The sequence below is a fragment of the Acomys russatus genome, chromosome 21 (genome assembly GCF_903995435.1).
Source record: "Acomys russatus chromosome 21, mAcoRus1.1, whole genome shotgun sequence".
In the NCBI taxonomy this organism is placed as follows: domain Eukaryota; kingdom Metazoa; phylum Chordata; class Mammalia; order Rodentia; family Muridae; genus Acomys; species Acomys russatus.
In genome coordinates this window covers 26,304,417-26,329,265 of record NC_067157.1, presented here as the reverse complement: position 1 = coordinate 26,329,265, position 24,849 = coordinate 26,304,417, and the positions used below count along the sequence as shown (strand labels likewise).

The following is a 24,849-nucleotide window of genomic DNA, read 5'->3' as shown; positions in this document are numbered from 1 at the left end:
ATTGGAATCATTTATACTCTGTAGAGTAGATTAAGATGGGCCCCGCCTCTCAAGGAATGAAGAACCGGCTCAGAATTCACATTCTAGTTCTGGGGCTCACTGTGTTGTAAAATCCAGAGGAAAAGGAACTCTCCCAGTTAAAAATGCTCTGTTGCCGAGATATAGAATTAGAAGCTACATAAGCTTTGTAGTGAAGTCCGGGGCTCCAAAGAAGAGCCATCCAGACAACGTCACAGTGCCTTCAACTTCTTAATCTGAAAGGCAAGCCATTGGATCCACGCTCATAGTTGTAGCTGGAATAAGTAGCGAGCTCCACGTATTTCTTGCACTTCTCCCAGATGACTGATTTGATAATTACGCACATTTTACAAAGTGTGGATTATAAAGACCCAATGTGTCCTTAAGTCTCTACCGCTGACGTTGTCGCAGAGCGGAAGAGTTCTAACAGCTTGTATCTGACTTTCTAACCGTTCAGATGATCACTCCAGAGTCATCCTGCAGCCCGTGGAGGACGACCCTTCTTCAGATTACATCAACGCTAACTACATCGATGTAAGTGTCCTTCCAGTGCCTGTCCGCGGTAGGCCCACTTTACCAGCTCACATCTGTGAACCGGATGCTTGTTGATACTATGACTTTGTTGCTGGCTTTAAAGTAAAGAACAAACTGTACACTTTTCCTTGTTCTACGTCCTAGTACTCACTGACGCTGTTGTGCTTTCTTTCACACCTGACTTTGGTTTGGGCTGTAGATTTGGCTGTACAGGGATGTAAGTACCACTATATGTGCATAACCGCACCCTATGATAAATATGTAATAGAAACACCCTTAATCACGGTTACTACTAATGCCTAGTCTAGTTGTTTCTGCATGCGTCACCTAATTAGTCTCATACAGTATATTTCTGTTTCTTTCTTTCTTTCTTTCTTTTTTTTTTTTTTGTAATTATTTTTCGTGTGAAAAGAGCTATTTTTACCCCCTTCCCTCTTCTTGTGTAGAAAAACAGGGCTGGTTTTTTGGCTTCGACGACTTCGTATGCATTTGAATTTTATTTGTTGATGATTTCTGTCTCTGGCTTTTATTCTTACCCTCCCCAAGCATATGTGAGAAGCTGGATAGTATGATGTGTATTAGTGGTTGTGAAATTTTACTTTTTATATTGACCTTTGAGGTTAAAAACATAAGGATGGGGCCAGGCATGTAGCTCAGTTGGTAAAATGCTTGCTGAGCATGCAGAGAGCCCTGAGTTCAATCCCAGTACTGCATAAACCAGGCATGGTGGCGCATGCCTGTAATCCCAGCCCTTGGGAGGTGGAGGCAGGAGAATCACAAGCGGAAAGGCATCCTGAAGTACACTATGAGTTTCCACCCAGCTTGGGCTAAATAAAACCATATTTCAAAAACATAAATCAATACAATAAGTAGGGAGACTATTTTGTGGTGTGTGATATTGGCTTGTAAAGTTATAAAATTCTTTAGGCAAAAAAATTCTATATTATATTTGAAACATACATATATATCACACATATATATCGAATCATACCACTAAAGTCTGTTTTCATCACTTATTGCACTGTTATACATATAGACAGGGAAGTTCTTTATGTAAGAGAACCTATCGAAACAATTATTGCCAAGAAAGCAATATATTGCGTTATATGTAAGGACAGGCTCTTTGGCTGGCTCTATTGCCTGGTTTAAATTTACACTAGAGGGTCTGCAGCAATGCACCAGCAGGTAACAGCACCTGCTGCTCTTGTAGACAACCCAGGGTCTGTTCCCAGCACCCACATAGAATTCGCAACCATCCATGACTCCAGTTATAGGGTATCTTAGGCCCTCTTTGGGCCTTCTTGCATACCCAACTCATGTGATACAGATACATACATTCAGGCAAGCACACACACACAAATAAGATTAAAAAACAAATACTAAAACTACCCTGTAGATCTTGGGAATGTTATTTTCTCTGTGTGTGCCTCAGTTTCCTCATCCGCAGAATGAGGTGATGATAGTTTTATCTCCATCACTTTGTTGGGAAAATGTAACGAAGTGTAGAGCATCCGGTACAGTGACTGACATGCATTTAGTTAGCACTTGCCAGACTTCAGCAATTAGCAATTAAAAATCCCAGCTCTGAGTGAACTGGATCACAGCATGCGTATTTTTAAGTCAAAATGTAATACAGAATTACAGCCTATACTGTCAGTGTTCATGTAGCAATGCTGTACGAACCACCCCCCCCCCCTTCTGATTTCCGCCACTCAGAAACAATTCGTCACAGCTTTGAACTTCGTGTCTTACGGCTATTTTTGGTAATTATACCTAACTGATTGATTGTATTAAGAACAGTATATAAATGTGTTGGTTAGTTTTTCATCATGATTTTTGTTTTCATAAAGTTTTAAGTTTTGTCAGACAGACAAGTCATGGAGATTAGCTGTTCCTGTAGCATAAATGACATCAACATTGCTCTTACAACTTTGTCATTGTTCTTAGTTTAACCTGGGTTTTCTGCCATGACAGATACACACTGAAGCCTTACTATAATACTATTTATGGTTGACTGGGCAGGACTTTATTCTAAATAAGATTTGTTATGCAACTCTCTTAGGATCTCAGTATATTTTAGCTAAATAAACACAATCTTATAATTTCCTTTTCTTGTTTGTATATTACACCCAAAATACATCTCTGCAGTTGGACTATATCTCATTTAAAACAGAATAAGAAATGCTTTTGAAACACGTCTCCATGAAACATTCTGGATTTTATGACTTCTTAAGAAATAAAAACCAACTGTGTGTGATGGTGCAATCCTTTAATCACAGTAGCCAGAGGTAGAGGATCTCTGTAAGTTTGAGGCCAGACTGATATATAGTGCATCCGAGGCCAGCTAGGGATAGAAAGACCCTGTCACACACACAAAAAGATAATGTTCAGTATTTTCAGTAGTATGATGCACACTATATCCCCTCCTAGGTCAGAGACTGCCCTCCACATTCCACACGCATTGTATATGGACTGAGCTTCCCACACCAAATATGGACAAATCTTAACAGACTTTTGTTAACTCCTTTGGTAGAAGCAAACAAATTTACAAGTTAACCTTGTGGTGCCATCATTTTTTTTTTTTTTTCAACTCATCAGTGGCAAGTTGACCCATTGAACGCAGCTAGCAAACAGACCGTTCTTTATCAGGAAGAATTTGCTGAAACAATACTAAATATTTACACACAGCCTTTGTACACCAAAAAGTAAGCACTAAAATTCTGTTCAAGAAAAAGTGCACTTTTGAAAACATTTTCCCTATATATGTGTGTACCTAAGTTACGTGTGTGTACATTTCATTATCAGCACACACAAAATAGTTCCTGCAGACTCCTGAACATGTTACAGGACAGAAATATTACCAAACAGAATAAAACTTGAACCCAGCAGGACTTTGATTTGAGCACGCACGCATTGTCCAGCTCTAACATTGTAATGCTATGTTTCTTTTTATTTTTCTTCCTTTTTTCTGGTTCTAATATGTCCTTGTCCATTTGTAATGCGGTGTGTTGTATTTTTGGATGATACAATAAAAATTAATGTTTTTAAACAGAATGTTACCAGGAATGAATCAAAATTTATATGAAGGCATAAACACCATAGTGAAACTGAACTAAATCTCTGGAGTTTTTAAACAAAATTCAATTATATGATATAAATTCTAATCAGAACCTTTAAAACACTTAAGCCTTTCCCTCTCTTTGTGTAACATAGGTTTGAGAGGTGGACCCTGCGTTCACTACTCAGTTCTGGTCTTTTTTGTTATAATCTAATCTTGAGAGGCTGTTTTCTTCCCCCTTTTTTATGCCTTCATTTATTTATTTCTGATACCAATGTAAAATGATAACCAATTTGCTTTCCTACTGTAGGGCTACCAGAGACCAAGCCACTACATTGCAACTCAAGGTAAAACTTTTGTCTTTTAAGTACTATATTTATCCATATTATTTATATTAAATATGATATTTATCCTTATTATTATCCAATAGGATTTTTAAGTAGCTTTATCTTTTTTAAAAAAAATGGCTTTTACTCATTTCTGTAGTGCAAATACTTGTACAAAACTTTGAAGAACTTAATCTTGATTTTTTTAAAAATTAAAATCCACTGATAGTTTTTGTGAGTTGATATTTGATGGTCACAGGTGTCAGTGCACTCGTCGGTAGTGTTGAAAGAGGCATAACTTATGTCTGATGAATGAGAAGTGAGCACTTCCTACCTTGGATGACTGTCATCTTGTCTCCATCTTGCTTGGCCTATAAAGCAGTAAGACTCAGGACCAGTAGTGATGACAAGATATTGTACTGTCATCTGACAATTTTTGACTAATCGAGACTGAAACAAAACATAGACCCAAGGGAATGTAGTCAAGTCCATTCCTTATGAAAAAGCAAAGCAAAGTAGGTTGACCATGGTGCACATGGTGCATGGTGCACTGGGGAATGAAAATATCCAAACAAGTAACAAATCTATAATGTCCTCAAAATGTCCCCTGGCCACCCAAAGACCGTGCATGACTGGAAACTAAAAAGATGTGCCTATTCTTTTATTTGACTTTTGTTCCCTTTTGCTTTGCTTTGGTGCTGACGACAAAGCTCAGGGCCATGTACTTGCTAGGCAAGCTAAATCTATCTCCTGATATTTGCTCTTTTCTTTCTTTTTCTTTTTCTGAGACAAGGATTCTCTGTATAGCCTTGGCTGTCCCGGAACTTGCTCTGGAAACAAGGCTGGCCTCAAACTCACAGAGATCCTCCTGCTTCTGCCTCCCGAGTGCTGGCATTAAAGATGTGCACCACCACCACCCGGCAGATATTTGCTTTTTTAACAGAGGTCATTTTGTCAGGACTTTCCCTTTCGTTTTCTAAATTGTATTGTCTTCAATTAAATATTCTCTACCATTAGAAATATGCACTGCGGTGTTGAACCATACACCAGTGGTTCTGAGAGGATGGTAGCCCAGCACCTGCCATCACAGCTGGGCAACCATGAAGAGTAATAATAATATTAATAATAATAATAATAATAACAACAACAACAACAACAGTAATATAAGGACATTTCTTCCTTTACTTTTATCATGTACTATTCACACATGATGGACATTTGATTAATTGAAGAGGCCTGCTGCTCTTCTGAAGTGTCCTGGGGGTTTTGATTTTTGCATATGTGTTCAGGTATAGTGGAGCACCATAGTGACAGGGATGGACACCGTAGAAAGTATGGTACCTTCTCACAGATTGCTAAGTTTAGAAGAGAGATTGAAGAAAACAGTCAGTATGTGTCTATGATTTTTCGTGTAGTATATATTCCAATATGAACCGAAATTAGGTGCTTATAGCGATAATCTAAATAGAGTTTTATCTTTTTTAGTCTCATGTACACTACTTTTTATGTAATTTAAACTTTGATTTCCTATAAAAAGGTCTCTGATAACACAGTATGAAAAATACTTTGTTTATAGGCCCCGTTCATGAAACCGTGTATGATTTTTGGAGGATGGTGTGGCAAGAACAGTCTGTCTGCATTGTGATGGTCACTAACTTAGTGGAGGTTGGCCGGGTAAGAGAAAGCGATATTACTTTTTAACATATGTTAATGTGCTTTTTTAAATATATAATCAACTCCCTTAGAGAATATCATCCAACGGTTTTAGAATATTTCATAGACTGTATTTCAATTGAATACTCCTAAATGAACTTTGAAAACTGAGAAATATTTGGCTTCCCATCAAGTAATAAATTAATCTTTAATTTAAAAAAAATAATCTCTGAGAGGTTTATACATGACCACTCCCCTCCCTTCTTCAATTCCTTCTTTGCACCCCAACCCGAAATTCACAGTGTCTTCTTTATTTGATTGTTAGATGTTTATACAACCTACAGATTCCATGCAGCATTGCTCATATATGTGTATGTATAGGGCAGGCCACTCAGGATTGGACCACCTTTGAGGGAATGCCTGGAGGAAACTGATAGAAGCTTGAATCTTATTCTGAAATATAACAGAGCTATTTGACTTAACATTTTTGGAAAGTGCACAGTCTGTTTATTGTGTGACATTTTCTCAGCTGTGTTTGAATTGTAGACTAAATTTATCATTGGAATGAAGTTGTCTTGGCTACTGTGTATGTGCTCAGATAAATCTGTATCTATTCACTCTTTTCATCATTAGGTTAAGTGCTATAAATATTGGCCTGACGATACTGAGGTTTATGGTGACTTCAAAGTGACCTGTATAGAAATGGAGCCCCTTGCTGAATATGTGGTTAGGACCTTCACCTTAGAAAGGGTAAGGATTAAATACTTCTATTGAAAATATGAAAAGTGAAACTTTCTAAAACTCACTGCCTGGTTTTGTTCTAATTACTATGAGATGCATTCAGCCACTCATTCATTAATTCATGTTTGTTTGTTTTAGTTTTGTTTGTTTACTTGTTTGAGATAGGGTTTCACCATTTACTTCTGACTGTCCTGGAACTCACTATGTAGATAAGGCTAGCCTCAAACTTAGCGACCCACTTGGCGTTGCCTAGCCTCCCAAGTGCTAGAATTAAAGGTGTGGGCCTCTAAACCTAGAAATCTACAAATTCTTATTTGAGAGTTAAGCCTTGGGGCATATATTAAAATCCCTGCTATTGATGGGGAGTTCTCAGCTGAAGGGAGACACAAGAAGTGTAAACAAGAGGTTGTAGAAAAAAGCTGCAGGGTGCTGTGATGGAACAGCCCTTGGGAATTGAAAGAGGAAATATTACTGAGATAGGAGAGGAAATGTTTCACAAAATTAAAAGGGTTAAGGGAAAGAACATATTTAAAATGGCATATGTCCCTGAAGGAAGGGAGGGTGTGAGAGAATGTCAGGGGAAGGTATTCCTGAAAGAGATGAGTCACCCTGTATCCCTAATCATATTTTCTGTTCCGAGACTCGTGGATCAGATTTTTAGAAACGGGGAAGTATAGGGAAAGGAACGATTCAAGACAAAAGTATCACAGAGCCAGACACTAGGGCTTGTTGGCCAACCTGGCAATTTTAGTTTGTTGAGTACGGTAGCCATTGGAGGCCTTTAAAGCTGGGGATCCATCATCAGTGTTTTGTTTTCATTCGTTAAAATTTTTCTTGATACGGTCATAGTTAAAATGCATTCTAACAACTCTCACCCCCCACTTCTGTCAACTCTATCTCCTTTTCCTATAGTCATATAATTTTTGGTTGTGTTGTGTCCTGCTAAGTTTAGTGTGAAGAACTCAAAAAGTGGGAGAGGGTGAGCACTCTTTTTTTTTAAATAAATTTATTCATATTACATCTCAATTGTTACCCCATCTTTTGTATCCTCCTGTTCCTCCCTCCCTCCCACTTTCACCTTATTCCCCTCCCCTATGTCTGTGACTGAGGGATGCAGTGACACTCAGAGGGTGAGCACTCTTAAGAGATGGCCATGGACACAGAACAAACACACTGCGGATGTGCGTAAGAGATCATAGAACACCAACATGGTGACAAGGGCACACACACTACAGAAGTGTGTAATAGACCATAGAACACCAACATGTAGACAAGGGCACACACACCGCATGTGTGCGTAATAGATCATAGAACACTAACATGTAAAGAAAGGCGCACAAAAATCTGAATATCGGTAACATCAATTCAAGTGTTAATGCAAATGATGAATACCAGAATCTCCAAAAACAGGCAACTTCTAAAATGCCTATTGAGAATGGTCAATGAATATGGATATAACACTTTGTACTTTCAATGAGTGAGAATTTTTACAAAGAATAGTAATCCTCATTGATTGCATATGATCACTTTAAATATGGAATTTGTTAATGGTTAGAATTAAAATACTTTAAGCCTCTAAAAATCAGTATAGCAGTTTATCCATAGAAGTTTTTAAATGTTTAGACATTTGATGCATTTACCTATTATAAATCTATTTTAAGGAATGTATTTACATTAATATCTTCATTTGTATTTTTAGAAAATTCTAGGTAAGTGTAGACATGAAGTGGTAGAGAAATAGTGAAATTGTCATATACACAAAATTAGGAACCCAGAGATTATCAGGAGAACAAAGGAAAGTTATATATTAAGGAGGAATGCCAAATTAAAAAAATACGCTTAAAGCCTGATTGCTTGAAAAGATCAATAAAATACCCAAATCACTAATTCTAAGGGAGGCACGTTGAAAAATATCAAGTGCTGTGTAAAGTGAACCACATTAGAAAGCGTGGAGAATATGTAACTAGAACTATGCTTGCTATTAGAAAGGTGACTTTAAAAACTATGCATGAGCTTTGACATTAAGGACATAGATTTTTGGCCCAGACACGCCAATTGCTTAGCAAATTTTGTTTCTCAAAAAACTAACTCAAAGAGAAGGAGTAAACAGATGGTGGAGAAGTTAAGTTTACCTTTGAAATGGAATGATGGTTTTTGCAGTTAATTCTTTATACTTCTGAAGCATAGACTTGCCCAATCTTTTAGGCAGAAAAGGCCTTTAAAATCAACAGCATATGTCTGAAAAGCTCACATCGTGGTTATGACAGAACTAAGCAAAGGTAGTTTTCTCCATCCAATTCTTCTCATGAACACATGAAGATGACCAATTTCATTCAAAAATGTGAAATGCTGAATCCAGTAGTGAACTAAGAAAACACTGAAAATTAAGAATAGTCGCAGCCTGAACTATTATGGTATATTTTTCTAAGAATGTGAAAACATTTAAATTAATGGAAAAAAAATAGGAGTGAAGTTATATGATTTCATTAATTGGTTCATAGATTTGACGTGCTGTATTTAGAAGACATTTCTCTAGTGCTTTGGGGAAATAAAGAGACTTCCTAAATGGAAAGGTGACTTCCCAATAACTGTGGTGTGCATGCTACCGGGTAGAAGACTATAATAAACCAATAGTGAGGCTCTCGGTGTCTTATCATTAGGAAAGGAATGAAGATAAACATTGGCGCGAGCATTCAACATTCTTAGAAATTTTATTGATTTAATAAAAGAAATAAATTGTGTAACCATTTTAATTTTTACGTTTTTATTTATGCATATGCATATGCATGTTTGCCTGCATGCATACTTGTGTACGATGTGTGTCCTTAGTGCCCATGGAAGCCAAAAGAGAACGTGGGTACCCTGGGACTAGAATTACAGGTTTACAGCTGCCATGTGGGTGCTGGGAATCAATGAAGCCGGAACTCTTAATTGCCTAGCTGTTTCTCTAGCCACCACTGGGTCACAATTCTTGAAACCAAATAATTTTTATAAAAGCTTTTCTACCAAGAAAAACCTTGACTCTATTTTTAAAAGAAACTCATAACATTTACTTAAATGACAAGTCAACACAAAATTCAGGCTTTCTTTATTAACAGTGCACAGAAAATGCATGGAAAAGGCCTTTCATAGTACTAGAACGTTCTACACTATGTTTGAATCTATTTAGCAAGTCATGTTTCTAAATGACTAAAATATGTCAGATGCCATAAAATAACGTCAAGTCCCAGACTGTGGGTTATGGGAAATTAATGTCACCACACAGGTTTAGCCCAATTCTAAACAGACTGCCACTAGAGTGTTTGAACTTTGCTGTTGTTGTTATTATTGTTATTGTTGTTATCTATAATTAAAAGCAATGGTTTTGGAAGGAAGTCATATATCTGGTCATTAGTCTGGAATTTAATTGTACTTATTTATTTATCTATCTACTTATTTGTTTGCTTTTAAAGTACTTGGGATTGAACCCATGGCCTTGTGTACACTACGCAAGTGCTCTGCCACTGAGCTATATCCCCAGCTACACAGGAAATTTTAAACACAGGACTCCTTGGGGAATGTTTACTGTCAGATAGGAAAAATTAGTTTTTAAAAGGCATCCTTGAGCATGTCAAGGGAGAAGGAAGAGATCAAGCTCAGCCTGTGCGGCCACTCTGGCAAAGTAGTTAATATAGATAACGTGAAAAGTAGGTGGAGGGAAGGTGATTTTCCATTTTTGTGTTTTCCGGGTGACTTTTGTTGTGAGACTGCTGACGTTGTCCATAGAGTTCTTCCTGTAGCATATTGCGCTAGAAATTAAAAGTGAAAGGAATTACAAGACATTTCACTAGCTCCTGAGGTTTTGGTAACATTGGTTTCTATAAGAAAGACTCTGAAGATAAACCTACCATTCTTAAAATTGATTTATTTAGTTCATATGTTTTTGCTTTTTTTTTTCTGACTGAACAAGTAAGACTAATATGTTCACCGGTAGCTCGCAGTAAAGTTATATTGATATAGATTTTTTTCTTTTGTACGAATACAGATCCTTAAAAATAAATTTTTTAGTATTATATTTACAGTGCCGATGCTTCCTCAAACCTACGGATCCTCTTAGGAAATGGGAGAAGCGTTTGTAGAAAGACACCTTTATAGAGGTCTGTTCGATTAAGCTGGTAGGAGATAGAAATGGCAGCAGACGCCTCACTTCTTTCATTGTGTTGTTACTATAGATAATACTTTTTAAGCCAAATTATTTCACAGAGCTGAGAAAAGAAAAAAAAAATCATTTACCCAGACAACAGTTTAACCGCCTGTATATTTTCACAAACCAATCTAGTGTAGCGATGTCCTGGAAAAATCCCTGCGGACTATGCTTCAAAACCATTTTCAACATGAATAAGCAGGGTATTGAAGTCTCTGCTCGAGAACTCAGCACACTAGGTCAGGGGGGTTTCCCATTTCCTCCCTGTCCCCCCAATAATTTTATGTGTTGTCGATCCTGGTCACCGCAAATAAAAATTTACCCAGAGAAGCAAACAAAGCTAACTTTCTTTCGTGGCAGTTCTCTGACGATAAAAGTGAAGTTCCTTTGCCATATCCTTTTTTAAAAAAGACCTTACGTAAATGTTACATTTTTTTATGGTCATTCAAATCTAATAGCTATAAGCGTGTTTGGTGATTTTCTACGGCTCCGTTCTAAAGCACCATTTCCGGTCTTTGTACAGAGGGGCTATAACGAAATCCGTGAAGTCAAGCAGTTCCACTTCACCGGCTGGCCTGACCATGGTGTTCCGTATCACGCTACAGGGCTCCTCTCCTTTATCAGGAGAGTCAAGCTGTCCAACCCTCCCAGTGCTGGGCCCATCGTCGTGCACTGCAGGTGAGTGATGCGCGCAACTTGAGAGAGCATCCAGACAGGACTTTGTAAGGGCGAAAGCTGGATGTCACTTTCGAGGTTCGTAGTTGCCTGTACTACAGATAATGTAGAACAGAAATAAGGTTGGCCGCGGGTAGGAGATGAGGCAGGAACTTACGGAGTCCACGCGTTCATGCTGTGCAGTGTTACCTGCAAGTACAAGAGGGGTAAGTGCCTCTGAGTGGCAGCATGTAAATCTACCTGCCGGTTTAATCACTTTTGAAAATCCCACACTGTACAGAATGGGAAGTTAAAATCGAGATTTTTTTTTTTTAATTTTTTCTTCTTTTTAATTTTTTTTTTCACAACCCACTTAATTCCCACTGGAATTCCAGATTTTAAAGCTAAATTTGAAGCCTATGCCGTTAGTAAATGGCCTAAATTACAAGAATTGGGACTATAAAACAGGTGGTAACTTTTCCTTTTCAAAACATTATCCATCAGAGGACCTTAAAACTACATTGGTGAGAATTTGAAAATATATGCTAAAACCACAAATATTAAATCCAGATTTCTTCTGATTAGAAATGTATTTATTTTTAAATACAACAACAACAACAAAAACAAAAATCCAAGGCACTAAAAGCAAACTGTAAGGCTCATTTTGAAATAAAGCTAGAAAAACAAGTGCAGCTTCTAAAGAGCTGTTCTGAAGGCTGCACAGCATTCTCAAAGAGTATTCCTTTCAAACTACTCCACAAGTTCAACCTCAGCATCTCTGTTTCCCTTCTGTAAAATCCAACCAATTCGGAATTTCAATGGCCCTTTTTTAAAAAAAAGAAAGAAAGCAAAAGCAAAAACGATGCAACAAAGGTAAAGGAGTCATCCCATAATGATCAGACACTGGACACATCCTGATTGGGGGGGCCAGGGAGAATGTCATTTCAATCCTCCAGAAATCTGATGTAGTCTCTTCAATTACTTACCTGTCACGGACACTGCAAACAGTGATTGAGAGGAAGGTATGGGGAAAGACACAGCGATAAATAACGTATCTTTGGCTAACATTCTAAACGAATGGCAAGTGTAAGAGAGGTATGCCGTTAACCCAGCTAACCATTAGGAAATGAGACAAGTACATTTTTCATTCAGAGACTTAAATTCATCATGAGGCTTTGTGTTTGTGTCAGTTGTTTGCTTCAGAAATGCTCTGGCATTCTCAGATTCCCCAGAAACAGAGGTGTCATTTTCCTGCTCACATACCATCATCTCTACATATGTGGAAAAGATGAAACTGGCTAGACAGTGAACCCTCTGCCTCTCTCGCGCAGCCCTACACTGGCCCCCACTACCTTATTGCCTGTAACACTGCAGAGATTTTCCAAAGGATCAAATAATGAAACCCTATTATGATTCTGCCTTATACATAAATATGGAATCGGCCCAGGGGTTAAGAGCACTGGCTGCTCTTGCAGAGGACCCCCGAGGCAGCCCCTATCTGTCTGTAACTCCAGTCTCAGGAGTCCGGTGCCCTCTTCTGATGCCCTCAGGCACCAGGCACATACATGGTAAACATATACACTAATAGGCAAAGCATTCATGCATGTGAAAATAGTAAATTAAGTGTGTAGAATGAAAATTGTAAAAGCGTGGCCGTCACTGTGACCTGAAGAGCTCACTCGGCGTTTCACTGTGCACTTGCTGTTTCCCTGCAGGTAGGAATTAAATATTCTCTCGGGAGAAGAGCAGAGGGGTGCTTCCTGTCTGATAGCACCACTCTCCTCACTAACCATCTCCTTTGGCATTTCCCGTGGACTGTGCCGCCTTCTCACGTAGCCCATCTTAAGGCTTTGGCATCAGTGGCCTTGGTATTTATATGAGCCTTGCTGAGATGGCAGGGCTGCTCTTGGTGTCCCGCAACTGAAGACAGGGCTGTGAGGGAAATTCAGTATGGAGTTAAATTTCCTAGCCTGGTTCTGTCACTGTCTCAACTCCATGAGTGCGAAATTATAAAATTATAACATTTAAACCCGCCATGTGCTAGAGGAAGGCCATGTGCTAGAGGTGTGGAATTTGAACAATGTGTGGACGTTTTTCAGCGTGGAAATAATTTGCAACCCTTGTGTCCAATCTGAGTGCCCACCAGACCACTCGCCATACGAAGTTATCCACGCATCCGCGTGGTTTTGCACAGTATATATAACATAGTGTGTTGCATCTTGTTAAGTCGTTTTGACTTCCTGGAGCTCACAGAGCTCGAGCTTACAGTGAGAAACCTGTTCCTCATGGTTCTTTCAATTTCTCAGTGCTGGTGCTGGGCGCACGGGCTGCTACATTGTGATTGACATCATGCTGGACATGGCTGAGAGGGAGGGCGTGGTAGATATCTACAACTGTGTCAAAGCCTTACGCTCTCGCCGCATCAACATGGTTCAGACAGAGGTATGTATGAGGGCTTGCCTTTAATCCAGTTGTGTTTGCTTGTTTGTTGCTTTTGTTTCTACCATTTAGCACGTGAGACACATTTTTAATATATAGTCCACATTAACTCATTAAATCATGCAGGGCTCTTTGGCCGTCAGTTTCAGTATATTCTCTTATCTCTTCTAAGCTAAACTCGGTTAACTTAGTGTGAATATTTTTCTTTTTCCTTTTCACAGGAGCAGTACATTTTTATTCATGATGCCATTTTAGAAGCCTGCTTATGTGGGGAAACGGCCATCCCTGTGTGTGAATTTAAAGCTGCGTATTTTGATATGATTAGGATAGACTCTCAGACTAACTCCTCTCATCTCAAAGATGAATTTCAGGTATTGACTGTCTCTAAGGTTTCTATTAAAGCCTTGCCCGGTTGTCCTGGGCACTAATAGCTCTTTTAGAAAAGGCCTTCCAAGTCAAATGCATACCCTTTGACCCTTCTGCAGCTATGATATAGCATGTGTGTCTCTCATTATGTACATGATGGATTCATTTTTTATTAATGCACTGATATCTGCTATATATGAAGGGCAAGCGAGTTCATATTCTCAAGAGAGTATGAGGGAAAAAAAAAGACATAGCAGTCAAATCTGGTTATGATTTGAATGTTTATAACTTATCTTTTCCCCAAATAGACCCTTACTGTTTTGACCTTCATTGGCACAGGAATGAAATAATGTGAAATCAGCATATTAATAATAATAGCTGAGATTTGCACTAAATATTATCATAGCTCCAGTGCACTCATTGCCTTTATCCATCCCTCAGCATGGCCGGAAATGAGTTCACACGTAGCTCCAGGAAGCTGATGCTTAGGTTCTTGGTGCAGTGTTTTAGCATGATAAAATGGTAGCTTCCCATCTGAAGGTCATAATTACCACAGTGGATCGCCCATGTGTTTTCTTTGACTGGGCAATGCATTTCATGGGTAGCTGTGTTCTTTAGCTGTTCCTTTCCATGCGAATAAAACGTGTTTTGTGACCGCGTCACTTCACAGGCTTCATTAGCTTAACTAAAGAGTCCATCAGCCCGTCACAGAGGCAACTGCCTCTGCGTTGGACAAACCTTCGCTTTCCACTTGGCCTCGCAAATACTTGATGGATTTGTGCTATGCTATTAAATGGGTCACTGTCTTTCTAACCTGGACTCCCTTTCCTTGGTGTAGACTCTGAATTCGGTCACCCCTCGACTCCAAGCTGAAGACTGCAGCATCGCGTGCCTGCCGAGGAACCATGACAAGAACCGGTTCATGGACATGCTCCCACCTGACAGATGTCTGCCTTTTTTAATTACAATTGATGGGGAGAGCAGTAACTACATCAACGCTGCTCTTATGGATGTAAGAGACTGACTCTCTGTTAGTGTAAAGATCCCCATAATATGTACCGAACTCAACAGAGCACTGCCTACTTTTGTTTTTCTTGAAATTATGAATGGAAAATTGAAACCTGTCAATGAAATACAAATTGTTTTGAAAAAGGATTTTAGGTTGCATCTCCAGAAAGTCTTAGCAACTATAATATTTGTAGGTTTATTGTAATTTTTGAAGTTTGATAGTTGTATTATCTGTATAGAAAAGTCACAAGTTGTAAAGTTCATCATAGTTATTTTAAGATTTAATTAATTTCATCTAAATTAACTTAAGAAAGATTGATAGCTTGCCTCTTTTGGATAGCAGAAATACATTTTAAAATTACAGAATGCCATATCCTACCCAAATTGTAGATTTTTAATTTGGAAATATTTATGTTCGATGCTCAGTTTTCCAGTAATTTAAAAGTGACTTGTTTTATTTAGTGTTAGCTGAGACTATTTAGAAATAACTAAAGACAACAATGAGCAATGTCATATTAATAAATCCATCATCAGGAAAGAACTATTTTGACCTGTCCCATTGCTCATCACCTGCAGGTGCTCCCACACATACTCTGTGTGTCACTTGCCCACAAACAGAACAACAAAAAAGGGAGTTTGAAATTGTGTCATTAGCCAGCTTGCATTAGTTATCTTGGAAAGAAGCAAGAAAGCTGTCAAGATTCAGAATCCTTTAAGGCAATTTATTGCCCTTTATTTCTTTTTCACTTTTCACTCTGAAACTCCAGCACACACCAGTGCCTCTGTGGCTTAGGCAACACTCCGACTCCAGCTCTATGGAAAGTAACTACCACTGCCTGGTCCTACAGTGGAGAACATTGGATTGTATGACTAGCTATGCATCTTATTTTTTTTTAATCTATTCTCTGAGAACTTCATAAATGTTTACGGTTCGCATATGATTATGTCTACATCCCTTCTTCCTTCCTGACTCTGCGTTTTACGATCTTGCATTTCTCAACTCTCCTATTTGTCCACAGAGCTACAGACAACCGGCGGCTTTCATCGTCACACAATACCCACTGCCAAACACTGTGAAAGACTTCTGGAGATTAGTGTATGACTATGGCTGTACCTCCATTGTGATGCTAAATGAAGTGGACTTGTCCCAGGTTGGTGGGCATTGGTTCATTTTGTGCTTTTGGATACATCCTAGCAGAATAATTACAAAATAGCATTTTCTACTTTATAGGACCGTCATCTACCCCCCACTCCAAAAAACAAAAGCCTCATATCTTTCCTTTTCAACCTCGTCTAGGGCTGCCCTCAGTACTGGCCTGAAGAAGGGATGCTGCGATACGGCCCCATCCAAGTGGAGTGCATGTCGTGTTCAGTGGAGTGTGATGTCATCAACCGGATCTTCAGGATATGCAACCTAACAAGAGTGAGTCTTTGCTGGGTCATTTTAAGTGAGATGATGTAGAGCAAGGAAACAGTGATCTTGACAAGGCATTATTACAGCCAGACAACAGGAAGATAAGAAGAAACAAGCACCACACAATCTATGGCAGAGCCACTGATCACCTTACATCTTAGTTCCAGGAGAGAGGGTAGTTCAGACATAGGCAATTTGAAACGCCAAGAGCCAGGTGTTGTAGTCAGTGACTGCACTTGGCGCGTTCCAACTGGAAATCTAGATTCAGCCAGCAGCGTCTCTCAATCCTGCCGGGCCCAGAGCGCATGTGTGGGGATGGCACGCCTTATTAGTATTGCATTCCAGCCCCAGAGTCAAAGCATGCCAGTGAAAAAGTAAGAACAGTCATGATGACAGAGGAGGGCAGCCACCACAGGGGACATCCAGGTCACAGTGTCAGGATCTGGGCACAATAGGAAACCCTAGCCTGAGGGACAAGTCGGCCTCCGCCATTGTTGATTATTTTCCCCACCCCTCATCTACCTCTGCAGCATCTGGCTCTGCCCAGCTCTAAAGGCGGAATCACTGTTGCTGCCGCTGTGCCTTTTGCCAGCAGCTGCGTGGCCACTGCTTCCCACAGGAGTTTTTGTTTCCCTGAGAAGACATGAGTTTTGTACAATAGCATCTCTGAAGGTCTTGTCTTAAGAACCAACTGACAGGAAAACTACTAAAGACATTTAGCTTATGTAACCAGAGAGAGTAAGCAGAATTAAAAGAAAACAGTAACCTTCATGAAACGGTGCTTTTAAAAAAAGAGGGACTTGCCCTGTTTTTAAAGACACCAGTTCTGTTTATGCCTGAATTTGAGTGTTTGATCAGGACTGTCATATTTCTTGTCTCAAAATGACTATCTCTCTGTTGTGTTAATTAGCCTATATGTGCATAACTAAGAACAGGGGATAAATAAGCTCATAACTGATTCTATCACTCATTTCAGTGGAGAAAAAAAAATGAATCCAGTCATGTCATAATCTTCATGCATATCCTAGACTTTAATTCAAATGGAATCTCATTATGTTTGCACATCTGTTCCAATCTAGTTCTAGTGATACTTGAAGCTCAGCAACTGAAGCTACTCAACTATGGAAGCAAAAGTCATCCATGAGTTAAGCCTTTTCCGCAGAATGTTTTCCAGAACAAGATTTGGAATCTGTGTTGCTCTCTCCCTAGAATATATGTTGTTTTTGTTACCTCTCTTTGTATATATTATGATCTGATGGTTATTTGCACCTGTTGTTTTCATTCTCAGTCTCATTACTTATGATCACTCACTTCGTTGTGAGTTTCGTATATGAGTGAGGTATTAGAGAAAGTAGATTAGGATTCGTGTCCTACCCGGAGGTGCGTAAGCCCTTCCTTGTGAGACTTCAGATCCGATCCCCTTGCTACGGCTCACTAAGTGTACTGCATAGTCTTCTCCATTTTTCCTCTTCAGTGTTCTAGGTCTCTGTCTCTTCCAGCAGCTCTGCTGTTTTGAAAGTCCTATGTGAAGTTCTTGCACTACACAGTTTAAGGCTAAAGGACAGAGTTCTTTATCTTTAAGGAATATAGACCTTGTCAGAGAAGGCTAGCATCACACAAGTAATGGTGCAAGCATCTATTTACTGACGTGATACACATGTCAGAGGAGAAGCACGGAAATTAAATTGTCTAACTGGATGATCAGATGTAATGACCAGAGAAGACTTATGTAAGATAGGGATATTTAAGCAAAACTTTGAAGAATTGGCTGGTTTGTTTGAGGGTGAGATAGCCAGAGACAGAGAGTGTTAGCTTTCCCACAGACACTCAGGTTCTGTGCCATCACAAGCAAGTCGCCAGGCAAACCTGGATCAAATTAGCTACTCTAATTGATAGTGATAAGGACACTGTGGTAAGAAGTTCTCAAAGCAAGCGGGGACGTCCTCCTCAAAGTCCTCAGAGCAAGAGGACAAGTGGTAAATGACCACATGGAAGAGCATAGGTCTAGCCTCAGTGCTGCCTTAGAGGGAAAAGAAGGTCAAAGGCAGGGATAACCAGATCATGAAAGGAGCTTTAGGTCATGGCGGACAAAGAACATTAGGTAGCCGTGAGGTCTAAGAATGACAAGATCCTTTCTGACCTTCAGCAAAGCCATGATGCGTGGAGTAAGAATGGACGGGAGGGAGGTAGAAGCTTGTTAAAGGAAAACCACTAGGAAGTAGTTATCGTAACTTGTAGAGGTTGTAGCAATAAAGAGAAGATGGATTTTAAAGCCTTTGGGAAGCTGACTAGCAAGACTCAAGTGCAAGGTTTGGGGTGTGAGGAAAGGTGGTGTCTTAGTTATTTTCATTGACTCTGTAATAAAATACCTAAAAGGAACAAATTAGATGAGATATGTTTATCTCACCTTATAGTTTGAAGGATACAGTCCTTCCTGACAAGGAAGTCATGGCAACAAGAAAATAAGTCAGCAGGTCACATTGCACCCACAGTCTAGACAGAAAGATGAGTTCCTGTGCTCAGCTTGCATTCTCCTTTCCATAAGGACCCCCAGCATTCGGCTACTGCTGCCCATGATTAGGGAGGACCCTCCCACTTCCCTTATGCCAGTGTAGATCACTCTTCACGAGCATGCCCAGATACTTTCTCCAGGGTGATTCCAGATCATATCAACTTGACAATCAATAGAAGTCCTCACACCCAGATAAAAAAGGACAAGTTGTGTGTTCTTGCTCTTACACCTTGGAATGTTTCTGTAAAAGCACCGGATTTGTGATCCGCTAGACGTGGTCCACCATAAACTTCTTTTGTGTCATAAAGGGTGCGCGTCTTCTGTTTACTAAAGGCTCTCACCCTGCTTTCTCTAAGATGCATGTTTTCTCTACAGCCACAGGAGGGCTATCTGATGGTGCAGCAATTCCAGTACCTAGGGTGGGCGTCTCATCGAGAAGTGCCTGGCTCCAAACGCTCATTTTTGAAACTGATACTACAGGTGGAAAAATGGCAGGAAGAATGTGAGGAAGGAGAAGGCCGGACAATCATCCACTGCTTGTGAGTAGGGCAGGGCACGTAGGCTGGCCATGTTCCGAGCCTCGGAGCTCATTTCCTCACCGGCCTTTGATTTGTTTGTGTTTAAAAGATGCTTCTGAAATCCTGATAGAATTACCAGAGATCCTGTTTCAAACTAGAACTCTAGTCTCATGAGTGAATAATTTAATGCCAATTTTGGGGTTTTGTTTTCTTTTCTGACTATTAAATATATAAGCATACTATACACTTACATATAAATGTATTATACACTTGTTGGGGCTGAAAAGATGGCTCAGCAGTTAAGAGCACTGGCTTCTTTTGCAGAGGGCCTGGGTTTGATTCCCAGTACCCACCTGGTGCCTAACAGTTCTCTCTTACACTAGTTCCAGAAGCCCTGATATGCTCGTCTGCCCTCTCTGTACACAGACATACATGCTGGCAAAGAGTCCGCACAAGGAAATAAAATGAAAATTATGCACTTGTTAAATGTTTTAACCCTTTCAAGCATCTGTCTGAACAGCCTCTTTAATCGTACAGTTGCCATGGCATCAGGATCTCAACCTCTCTGCATTGCAGCAATTCATGGCTGCCACCTAGCCCCGCTCATAAGCTCCCGAGCTAACTTAATCTTCTAGTCCCTTCCTCTCTGCCCTTCACGCGTGCATGCACAAATATAAAGGAAAAGCCAAAGGAAGGGGAAAAGTTTTAAAAGATAATTCTTTTTCCCAGATGAGTGTCATGGTGTGACGTGCCGCTCCCCCAAAGGTGCTAACCGTACCGTATCTTTGCTTTCAGGAATGGCGGTGGACGCAGCGGCATGTTCTGTGCGATAGGCATTGTGGTCGAGATGGTGAAGCGGCAAAACGTGGTGGACGTTTTCCATGCAGTGAAGACCCTGAGGAACAGCAAGCCAAACATGGTGGAAGCCCCGGTGAGCCACGGGACCTTAGGAGGGTCTCGGTGACAACTAAGACGTATACCTGCTTCCAGGTTGGGCTTTCCATACGCACAAGAATGCACACCAGAATCAGTCAGATGCACCAGGGAATCTTGCTGGGACTTTGTACCTCATAGGTAGATGGTAGTGATTCTGCACCTACTCGTGTAAGTTTATTCCTATTCACCTGAACAGGTGGATGAAGAAAACACTCTGTTTTAATGTGACAAATGTGTAAGGTTTGTTATTATATTGAGAAAATTTGTGCAGTCACAAATTTTTGTAAGTAGTTCTAGAAGAATAAATCCTGCTAAAGTATAGTCACTTTTGTGCTTCTTAAAGCATAAGGGGTTAACTAGCAGAGGATTTGTGCTCGGAGGCTACCTCAGAGTCTTAGACACCTAATTTCCGTTTTTGCATTTACTCTGTTTAAGTTGACTTACTTTGGCAGGTGTGTGCATGCAGATCTGAGCGTTGCTAAGTGCGGAACCCAGAGCCTTGAGCACGCTAGGCAAGGTAGCACATCACTGACCTGACACCCAGTGTTTCAAGAGCAAGTGAAGTTTATTGCAGTCTTTATCTATATTCCTTTATCGTCTAATCAGAATGTAAATGCTCAGTTTGTCCTTGCTAGCAGTTTCTAGGCTTTATCAACTTTAAAGTACAGTCCACACAATGTGACATGTGTTCTCCTGAGCTCAGGAAGCTTCTGAAGTAGGGACTGATGGAGATACGTGAGTAAGGCTCTGTCTGGATGGAGCTGTGTACCAAGTAGGAAAGACAGTTATTGCCGCTGTAACATATTTGACTTGAGGGTGACATGTTGGTACAATGAGATCAGGTGAGCAACTGTGGCACTCACAGAAAAGTAAACCAGAAAACCCAGCGCATCATTGTTGCTTGCCCTACTTTATCAAGATGATCAGATAACACAGAAAAAGGAAAGAGCAATTCAGTAAGCTCTTGGTGTGTTTTCACCACTTCCTGCCCTGGGTTGTTCACACAGGAGGGACATTGCTTCCTGAGACAAACATCTAAAGACTTCGGCGTATGCTGTTTCACTTTGGCAAGGGCCTGCTTACTTCTCCCTTCTCAAGTGCTCACGGGGGCTCCACCTAGGACAAGATAATGCTGCCCTCTCTGGGATGCTGGCAATTGAGAGGGACAAAGAATATGGATCTGAGAGTTTTTACATAAAAAATGGACAGGAGGTAGCTGTGGCTCTGGTTTCAAGATGTATAACCTGTGAAATATAGTCTGCCTGTAACATTTCAAGTGACATGGAGATTACTCCTGCCTTTGCAAGTGACTTTGTCTCCACACTTATCTTTGATAATACCACATTTTCTTTAGCCTCTCAGTCTGTAGTTGAGCATTTCTTCTAGAACCTCCCAGTGAGTTTCCATTTTCCTTTATATTCGTGTCTTAAAAATCTTGACAGAACTGACAGAATGCCCTGCTTTAGTCAACATTAATGATTAGTAAAATTTGCAATGGGTTTGAACTGAGTTTGGTAGGTTGCAAGCACGTCTTGGTTTCCTTTTTGTTGTTGTTGGTTTGGGTGGGTTTTTTTTTTTTTGAGGGGGTACGCTTTCCCCAGTAGAAGCTAATATAAAGCATATTTACTTTAGTAGTTAGAGTTGAAGTGATACACGCCTCTTGGAAGCTTGCGAGTATTCTCTTTAGAAATTATACTCATTTTAAATTCTTCTCCAATTCAGCCTGAGTTTTACCCACTTGGACTGGGTTGCTAACTTCCCAGTGAACTACGTAGTGTGAGTCATCAAGATAATCTCTGTGCTTTCTTACCTTCTCGATAATGGATTAAGTGTGTGGCCGGAAGTGTAGCTTTTAACTCACATTCCACATTATCAAGCGAGCTGTCTTATTTAGGGAGGAGTGGCAGAAATTTATGTTTAGGCATCCATAAGCTTGAAGTGTTTTTAAAAATAAAAACTTGTAAGTATTTTTAAATTTGTTTAAATGATATTCTGATGGAATATGAACTGTAGACAAACGAGGAACATGAAATTGTGAGGGTCAGTTTACAGTGGATGTTTTCGCTCTTCCTCTTATCTAAAGAGATCATTTGGAGGAAGAGTGGAAAGTGCCGGCACTGTCAGCAGCAATATAAAACAGGAAAATAGCAAAGGGATATACCAAATAATCTATATTTTTGTGTAATGTAGGAAGATTCAAAATTGTATGACATAAAAACTAAAACATAAAATCATCTTGTGAACTCTGTAATTTTATTTATTTTGAGATGATTAATATTTCAATCATGTATTAAAAACAATTGCAGTGAACAAAGGTGATTTTTTACAGTTGCTCCTAGTGACAGCTCTTTTCTTGACTTCACCTTTTTAATTTTGTTGTTCACGACAGGGTTTCTCTGTGTATCCCTGGCTACCCTAGAGCTCACTCTGTAGGCCAGGTTGGCCTCGAACTCACAGAGATTCCCTTGCCTGTGCCTTCCGAGTGCTGGAATTAAAGGTGTGCGCCATCACCGCCCTAGTTCTTTACATGTTTTTAAGCCAGAAAGCATTCTGTGATGATGAGGTATAACACCATTTTAATCACCTAAAATCCTAGACATTATATTAAATGGTAGAAAACACGGGCAAAGATAAAAACATCCCTTTATTGTTGCTCCGTTTTCTTAAGAAGGGAGCATTAAAAGTATGGATGGCCAGATGTCCCTGTTACATACAGAATAAGTAATTTGCAACTCTTAAATAATCTAAATTGGGTGTCAAGAATTCACGTGGATGCTATTACTCTCTATTAGTCTCTTGTTAACTCTTTTCATCCCTTCTGTTCTAACGTGTTTCAGGAGCAGTATCGGTTCTGCTACGACGTGGCTTTGGAGTACCTGGAGTCCTCATAGTTAGGTGAGGCTATTTGCAGAGCATCCAGGCAGAAATCCGTTCGTCTGTTGAGCCAGCAGCTGTTGTACCTGTTACACGTGCACAGAGAGATTTTAATGTGGGGGGTGGGAGGCTTTTACATTGGAGAGGCAAACGTATTTTTCTTATGAAGTTGTGTATCTTAATAAAAAGGACTTGATCGGTTTCTATTATTACTGTATGAGAGCATCCACATTTTGTGCCACCCAAATTATCTTTAACAAGAATCAGATTCCAATGAGAAATGATCAGTGTCTGTATGGCGACCACGCAGCCTTTTCTCTCCTGCTTTCAGAGCAGCTACCACACGTTGCATGCACTTTCTAAGTGGCATTTCCTTCCCTTTTAAAAACAAAAGCTGTGGAACCTTAGAGTGGGAAAGAGAACAAAGCTGTGCAAATTCATAGTAAATCTCATTTTTATATGTTCCAAGTGTAGCAGAGCTCTATATAAATGTATAAATTATATATAAATATATATAACTGGCTTATTTTCTTTCAATGTGCAATGATGGCTGGATCATTTAAAGTTCTTTTTAGAAAATAACATAAGCCAAAGACTCAAGTGTAAATATGTCTATATGGAAGAAGCACATTATATTTATTGGTTACTTACATTACTTTTTTGACAGCTAAAACACTACCACCACACAATCATTTTTGTTTCAGAAGAAAGCTTTTTTCTTTTGCTAAAATCAATCGTAAAGGATTTTTGTAGATTATTTTTTGTATGTTAGGGGTAAGTAGAGGATAAACTTTTTATTCATAAACCAGGAAGCAATGTTCTTTGTAGTGGTTCCCTTGTGTACATGATTGTGAATTAAATTTATGTAAAACATCTTGGCAATTGTCTTTGAATAGAGGAGCAAATTAAAATGTTTTGCTGAAAATGTAGTTTTTCCCAGTTTCATTAGGTAAATGACGGCTTGATGGGTATGCAGGAGATAAGCACACAGCAGAAGCCACTGCGGGTAGCTTGCCCAATGTCGAACATGACCTTTAAGCGTTGTTTAAACATTAAAGGGACTGCTCTTCACAGCCTGGCATTGTGCAGGAACACAGGACGGCAACAGTGCTGCTTTCAGGGCGAAGTCCTCGCAAACTAAAAATTGTCACACTAGCAGGGTCCAAGGCCAGGCTTTGGATTTCCACCACAGAAAGTGTGACCAAGATCGATGCCCGATTCCTGTCACCTGCTTTTAGGAGATTCCCCAGTGAGTCTCACCCTGTGTGGCCTCATTCACATGATCCAGGTGGCTGTAACTCCGCCTCATCGGCTTGTGGTTTGTTGTTAACGGAAGCTCTCCGGTGTCCTCTCTCTACGTTACCGGTCCATGACACGGTGCTTCTAAAGATTTCATCAAAGCAAGAGTGAAATAAAGTTTTTATAATTACATTTATTGATTGTTCATCATTTTTTTCTTCAAAATTTTTATGTCTTCATTTCCAAATAAATAGTCTATCTATGACTCAATATGAGTATGCCACAAAAATCCTACTAAAAGCATGATATATATCCAAACTGTAGTTTGTCATATTTTTGTTCCCTAAACTGCATTTCACATAGTCCAGGTCAGTAA

General features: G+C 39.7%; 1 protein-coding gene across 4 annotated transcripts in view; it reads left to right on the top strand.

The window, feature by feature from the left end:
- Ptprk (protein tyrosine phosphatase receptor type K) overlaps nt 1-24,106 on the top strand; it is a 529,549-nt gene extending 505,443 nt beyond the window's left edge. For 2 of the 4 annotated variants that reach the window (XM_051164142.1, XM_051164141.1), the window contains 14 exons: nt 476-552; nt 752-769; nt 3,921-3,957; nt 5,513-5,610; nt 6,223-6,339; nt 11,037-11,191; nt 13,474-13,609; nt 13,828-13,977; nt 14,811-14,984; nt 16,000-16,131; nt 16,278-16,403; nt 19,282-19,445; nt 20,220-20,355; nt 23,198-24,106. In XM_051164142.1, the coding sequence (XP_051020099.1) occupies nt 476-552; nt 752-769; nt 3,921-3,957; nt 5,513-5,610; nt 6,223-6,339; nt 11,037-11,191; nt 13,474-13,609; nt 13,828-13,977; nt 14,811-14,984; nt 16,000-16,131; nt 16,278-16,403; nt 19,282-19,445; nt 20,220-20,355; nt 23,198-23,251 (1,574 nt within the window). In that variant the 3' untranslated portion in view covers nt 23,252-24,106. The remainder of the gene's footprint in view (nt 1-475; nt 553-751; nt 770-3,920; nt 3,958-5,512; nt 5,611-6,222; nt 6,340-11,036; nt 11,192-13,473; nt 13,610-13,827; nt 13,978-14,810; nt 14,985-15,999; nt 16,132-16,277; nt 16,404-19,281; nt 19,446-20,219; nt 20,356-23,197) is intronic. The other 2 variants (XM_051164144.1, XM_051164143.1) reach the window with 1 other exon arrangement.
- Nucleotides 24,107-24,849: the final 743 nt, after the last annotated feature.